Source organism: Rhododendron vialii, chromosome 13a (assembly GCF_030253575.1).
Source record: "Rhododendron vialii isolate Sample 1 chromosome 13a, ASM3025357v1".
Taxonomy (NCBI): domain Eukaryota; kingdom Viridiplantae; phylum Streptophyta; class Magnoliopsida; order Ericales; family Ericaceae; genus Rhododendron; species Rhododendron vialii.
The window spans coordinates 11,457,429-11,464,248 of record NC_080569.1 but is presented as its reverse complement, the minus strand read 5'-3'; the positions used below and the strand labels follow the sequence as shown (position 1 = coordinate 11,464,248).

The window sequence follows — 6,820 nt, the reverse complement described above, 5'->3', positions numbered from 1 at the left end:
ATGTGTTTTGGACGATCCGAATTTTAAAAAAATTATTCGCTAAAAAAGTTTAACTCTTCACGCAAATAGTTTTTAAACCCGGATGATTGATTGCCGTAACATAAGATAGAGATGGTGCGAAGCTATATGTGTGAAAAATAATAAGTTTCTCTCTAAACCCAAACTCGAATCGGAGGAAACTTCCAAAAGCCCACGTCGGTAGAGACGCGGGAGTTGGTGGACCTAAAGCCCAACCCACTCACGCCCTCTCTCTCTCTCCTCTCGGAATATTTCCCCTAAAAAAAAAAAAAACAAGAACAAGAAAAAGAGAACTCCGAAATTTCCTTACAATCGGTTTATCAATGATCATCATCAACTACCGAGGAAGAAAAACAACGCAATAGAAAGATTCGGTTACTCCGATTTATATTGCTCTCGTTGATTTTGTATTTCGTCTGTTTGGAGGTCTAGAGAGAGAGAGAGGAGATGGAGAAAATGATGAATATGTTGATGCCGAAAGCAAACTCGCAACAACAGTTGAGGGACTGGCAGCGACGTCTCCGCCAAGAGTCTCGCAACATTGAACGCCAAATTCGAGGCACCACCCCATTCCCACTTTCTATTTTCTTTCTTTCTCGCTTCTTATGTTTCATATTTCTTGGAAATTCTTGAAAAAAGAGTTTTCATTAGAGGTTCTCGATTTTTTTTTTGTGAATAGATATACAGAGAGAAGAGAAGAGTGTACAGAAAGCAATTAGGGAAGCTGCCAAGCGAAACGACATGGGCTCTGCCAAGGTAAACCCTCACTCTTATCTTCCTGTTTCTTTTGCAATTCTACATGAAGCCCATTTCATTTTGGTGGTTAATATCGGTTCTTGTTGAATCTCCAGTAGATCTTTTTAGTGACTTTCGACTTTAGGCCATTCTTGCTGCATGAACTGTGGCGGTGATTAAGAGACATTGGTTTCTAATAAGTTATGTTAGAAGTTGTATTAAGAGGGATGAGGATATCATTTTGCAAGTGGCTTGATTTTTGGCTCGTCAGGATTTCTTAAGAAAATATTTGGTTCAATACCATGCTTAAGTGGGTCAGGGACTATGACTACCGAACTTGTCCCACATTGGTTAATTACAACTTCCAAAACTAGTATATGAGCTTGGGCAGCCTCTCTACTCATTGCCAATTGGTTTTGAGTTGGATGCTTTAACTACCATGTAAGAATCATAGTCCGAAGCTCAAGGGGTTAGTCAGTGTGATGCCTACTTACGTCCAAGTTAGTAAAAAGAATGTAGGGTCTAGTTGACCATTGCGCTTCAGATAAGAATAAACCCCAAAAACGTCGGGAAGAAAAAGTTCGGGTACAGCCTGGGGTACTCCAGAGAGATGTTCAAAAGAATAATTATTATTTGAAAGAGAAAAGAGGTATCTGGACCGTAGCATTATGGTGATTAGCCTCTCTTCATCTTAGTAAATATGGAAAATGCTACCTCACCTAACTAAATGGAGAACTTCACTAACCTAATGCACTTTTGCTGTTGATGCAGCCACTGGCATAGAGTAATACTATCGTCCATGCTGACATGATAGACACCCAGGGATTGCCCTAGTGGTAAGGAAGAATGACTGACTTTGGGAGAACTCCCTTTGGTCAGGGGTTCGATTCCCCATTGGGTGAGTACCTTGATGGTAAGTGGGGCCGTGACTGGTGTGGTCGCGCTAGTTCTCCCAAAGTTTGGGTTGCGCAGTCAGATTCAATTGTGGCTTGGTTGTAGGGCTGTTCCTCGGTTATCAAAAAAAACAAAAAAAAAAATGTTGACATGATAGAGGTTACCATGGAAAAGGAAATTAAGCACGGCAAACAAAAAAAAATAACTATGGGAAAGTTTGGCCCTTTGGAAAGTTTAGAAGCAACTAAATACCTGTCAATGTGCTGGAAACAACCCTTCAAGAAGATTACTACAAAAGAGAGAAGAAAAGTTTGCCATGAGTCATGACACAAGAAATAGAGGATCCATGGAGTGGAAGGCTGAAAAAAATGATGCCATGTTAGCTAGTGCTTGATGAATATTGAGTGAAGTGTGAACAGTTAGGGATGGATGATGAGCTCATAATCGTGCTTGGGAATTGTCACTGGTGTTGATGTGAGAACAAATGGGTTAATTGATGAATCTTTCTAATGTAAAGAAATTCCTTTTAGTTAGCACATTGGAGCATTAGTGTTTTGCAATCCTCACCAAATAGCAGTATGGGTCTGCTATTAGGAACTTGGTTTGGTAATTGCTGCCTAGACCCGTCAATATCCTCCACCAAAAACCTAAAAATTTCGAAGACTAAATATCTACTCACAGAAATAAGTTCATGATCTTCTGCTACAACCCATTCTGCAAGACATGAGATCTCCAGAATGATCTAACTCTTAAGACTACAAATAGGAAAATACTTACAACTAAACCAGTAGAGTACCATAGGAAACATGGAATAGGTCTCACTGAAACCAGCGTGATTGTCTGAGTTCCCAAGTGGGTTTCCGGCAATAAACCTGTTTTTTGGTTTTTCTTTTTTGACCCTTTGGTGAACTACATAACCAGCAAAAAAATATTGATATGTGTTTGTAATTGTTAGGAAGTCTCGTTCTTTTCTCGTTATGGTAATTTATTTATCGGCTTCTCTTTACTTACATAAGCCTTTGTATGTTTGTTTCAGGCACTTGCTAAGGAGATTGTGATGTCTAGACGATGTGTGAACCGTCTTTACGAAAACAAGGCGCAACTAAATTCAATATCAATGCACCTTGGGGAGAGTGTTGGTATATTGCTTTACTTTCTTGATTATTTTGTCACAATAGACTGTTTTCAACTTCTAAAAACAAATTTGGATAGAAAAAGAAGCGAGCTTTGTGTGAATCAAAGTTTTTTTTGATAGGCGTGAATCAAAGTTAGAGATGAACATATTTTGCTTTCTCATGATGCTGTTGGACCTGCTCGCTTTGATAGGCCAAACCGCCAAAGTAATTGGTAAAAGTGTGCCATTCTCCAATGAGAATAAAATTCGAAGCATTTGTGCTTTTGATAAAATTGGGCAGATCAAATTTAGGGAAATATAAGCTATTATTTTGGAACAACAATGAACAGTTTCGGGTTCTGTGAAAGTAATCTTTTCTCATTGATACAAGTCTTTGTTCTCCTCAAATAAATGGTATAAATCCTTCTGCATACGATTTCCTATTATTATGTGGTGTAAAGAAGCACTCATATCCTGTTCCTTTGCCATTCATGTGATCAATTGCAAAAATGATAATGAGATCTTTCATCTTTGAACCCCACCATTAGGACATTCCTTCACCGTGCATAGTTTTGTGTGACCTCTGTAATTTCCTTCATCCCACTGGTAATAGCAATGATGATGGTGTGAGTCTTGTTCCCTCCAAATTACCAGTGTTCGGCATCTTATTTATATCCATGCAGATTTCTCCTCCGCAACCTTGCCTATAAGTACTCTAATACAAGATTTAGTACTTCGCTTACAATCATTTTCAATTTGCTCAGATGTCCTTCGAAGCAATGGCAACGGTCAATGTATTGATTATTGACTTTGTTTGAACGATTGTTTTAGATAGGAATATATTTTGTATGAGGTACTGCTGTTGTGGTTTCTACCCAGCATTTTCTCAGGAAGGGTCAATACCCAATAAAGCAATATCTTGACAATAGTGCTCTGTTCCACTGTCCAGAAAGGTAGAACAGCATTACATGTGTTTGCAAGGTCTTATGCATTGAACAGAGCATAAATTCCTCCAATTCTACCTCATGTTCTAAATTTGCATAATAGATGTGCCCCATGTGGGCCATTGGTTAGATAGTCTTGCGAAAAGATGGCTCCATGCAATCACAACCAATAGGGAGGGCAAATCCCACCGTAAATAAAATAGATACATTCAATGCTCGAATTTTCTTGTGTTGTGTGGGCCGAGTGTGCTGTGTGTTCCTGGCTTCTGGCATACACAACCTCAAAAGCAGAAGAAATGGCAAAAACGAAATGTGGATCAGGTTGTTTTGTTTGGAGGGAAATCACTGGGGTGTCCCTTTTATCGGAACCCTTTTGGACATGAATGTAGTGGCCTAAAACAACTTGTCCAGGCCCCTACACAATTCGAGATGGGGTTTTGTTTCTGCCGAGTTCGATATACTTCTCATGGCATCTTTCCAAGGCCCTTTACTCTGTAACTTGTCAACCAAATCCTTTTCACATTTTGATACATACATTTCTGATACTTCAAAGAATGTCAGGCTTAAACCCATCTTCACAAACTCGAACTATGGTACCGTGGCTTTGTTTGTTTGGCATTTTAGTTTAGTTTAGTTTGGGTAGTGGGTGAAGAGAGAAATAGGGTAATGATTGGAGAGAGGGGTAATGAGTAGAGAGATAGAGATGGATGACAAAGTAATAATTGGAAAAATAGGGTAATGATTGGTGAAAGAAATAGGGTAATAATTGGAAAACAAAACTAAAATGCCAAACAAACACAACCACATGGTAATGTTGTCTTCTTGCAAGTAGTGCATCTAAGATTTGAAAGATTTAGAAAGACCCAAGCTTAATACTGTTAAGTAATTTGGACTGAAGTATGAAAGCATGGTTTCAGTCTCTTGGTAATGTTGCAAGCTTTGTAACCTTAAATATAATTGGCCTATTCTCATGTGATTTCATAACTAACAGGAAGCAGCTTTGATTATTTGAGTTGAAATAGGAAATCTCTTTTCTAATTACACAGTCTAGTAAAAATTTCCATGTTTATATCTCTGGTTGACCTTGCAGCAATTGCCCGCACGGTGGGGCATTTATCCAAGAGTGCTGAGGTCATGAAGCTTGTCAATAACCTCATGAAGGCTCCAGAAGTTGCTATCACAATGCAAGAGTTCAGTAAGGAAATGATGAAGGTATTTTTTGGTTTCTCACAAATGGTATTATCAAAAGTATATTCAACTGGGATAGAAACTGGGATTTTCCTCTGCTTCGTGTTTCGTATAAACACAAACTCATTACTTTACACGTGAACCGATAAAAGAATATTTCTGTTGTCCTTTTTGGTTATATTTCTTCAACTGATAGTGTAAAATTGTTTTATAGTTATGTCTCTACCTAGAAATCCATGAGTGGATCGGATTGGGAACCGGACCGATCCCACCAAACCGATCCACGGGCAGCCCTAATTATTACCACCTAAATCTCATTTTACAAGGGTAATCACATAGAACTTCATGCATCACATGCTCTAAAGATGGTTCGCAAACTATGCAATCTTCTATCGTACGGAACACTGATGGTAATTGGTCCGGTTTTAATATTGAAGATTGCAAACTAATCTCGGTCATGCGTGATATGTAGGCGGGGATAATTGAGGAGACTGTAAATGAAGCCGTTGACTCAGCGTTAGATTCAGAAGATATAGAAGAGGAGATTGAAGAAGAAGTTGAGAAGGTCTTGACTGCACTTGCTGGTGAGACTGCAGCTCAGCTTCCTGAAGCAGTCAGGAAGGAGAAACTAAAGCAACCAGCCAGAGTTGCAGGAGCTGAGGTGGAGGTATATGCAACTATTTTATCTGCTGATGCATTTTCATTCTTGCCGATCATTTGTTTTGGGAGAATTATAAAAAATGTAAATCACGCATGTCACTTTGTAGGATGAGGCGATAGCTGAGGGTGCTGACGATGAAGAAGAACTTGAAGAAATACGGGCGCGACTTGCCAGAGTTAGGTCATAGTCAAGTGTTCAATTTCATCTCGGTTACAGGTTGCAGCAGGTAAAACCTAGTTTACCTCTTGAGAAAGAGATGAAAGAAAGTGTCCATGTTATATAATTCTACCAAGATCAGGAGCTTTTAGTTGACACGTTTGGCGGTTGTTTGTGCGATAAATATGAGATGGAATTGCGGTTTGTGTAATCTCTATAGACACTTAGGATCTGGTCTCTCTCCGGTCGTTCTGTTGAGTCCGCATGTTGGTGGGCTCAATCCGGTCCTACGTTGATTGATCCAGGCATTTGTATGACCCGCTGAGTAGATCATTTGTGAAAAAAACGGATGTGATCAGATATTGGTAGCCAAGTAAATCCCTTTGCCCGATGAAAATTGACAGTCGAGTCTTAAAACCTTCCATTTTCTGTAAGACGAACGTGTATCAATCACATGGCTACTGATTTCCAATTCCATATAATTGCTGCATGGAAGATCTACCCGGGATGAGCCCTGCTCAAATAGCCAGACTGGACAATCGAGGGATTCGGAAACCCTACACTACAGGGGCCGTAGGGCATTGTCCAAACATTAAAAAGTGTTTTCAACGGCCCGGACTCTTCTAGAAGAGTTTGTTTTAAATTTGAACCGTTGATTGTTGAGATGGACGGTAGGCATGATGCACTACAACTTGTTGGGCAACCCACCCTACAGAATCCCCGAATCCACGATCGACTAGGTTTTGCCTACTGCAGAGAGACTCTGTTCAGACATTATTTATCCGGCACGCATGCGCTGTCATGTGAATGTTTCAATTTTCATCATTCAGTTTCTTTTTCCTTTAGTGGGAAAGGCCACTGATGAATGATCGTTCTTATATAGTGGAATCCTTTTCATCTTTGCACAACAGCGGTGCCATGGACACAGATAAGAAATCTGTGCCAGCACGCACAGATCCTTTTTAGACCCATTTTGGGTTCTAAAAAATTATCGGAGCCGCTTATTTTGTTTAGAATATTTTGTTTATGGTTCCTACCAAAAATCCGTTAAATTCTAGGACAAAGTTGGATATTTTGTTAACGTCTTTAAAGATATCCAATTCAATGGAT

At 39.5% G+C, this 6,820-nt stretch overlaps 1 protein-coding gene across 1 annotated transcript; it reads left to right on the top strand.

Moving 5' to 3' along the window:
- The first annotated feature begins 250 nt into the window (after positions 1-250).
- Positions 251-6,107, top strand: LOC131314962 (vacuolar protein sorting-associated protein 24 homolog 1-like). The gene is made up of 6 exons (XM_058343969.1): positions 251-577; positions 698-774; positions 2,684-2,786; positions 4,796-4,917; positions 5,366-5,560; positions 5,661-6,107. The coding sequence occupies exons 1-6, from the start codon at positions 466-468 to the stop codon at positions 5,739-5,741; spliced, it is 690 nt and encodes a 229-aa protein (XP_058199952.1). The 5' UTR covers positions 251-465; the 3' UTR covers positions 5,742-6,107.
- The last annotated feature ends 713 nt before the right edge of the window (positions 6,108-6,820 follow it).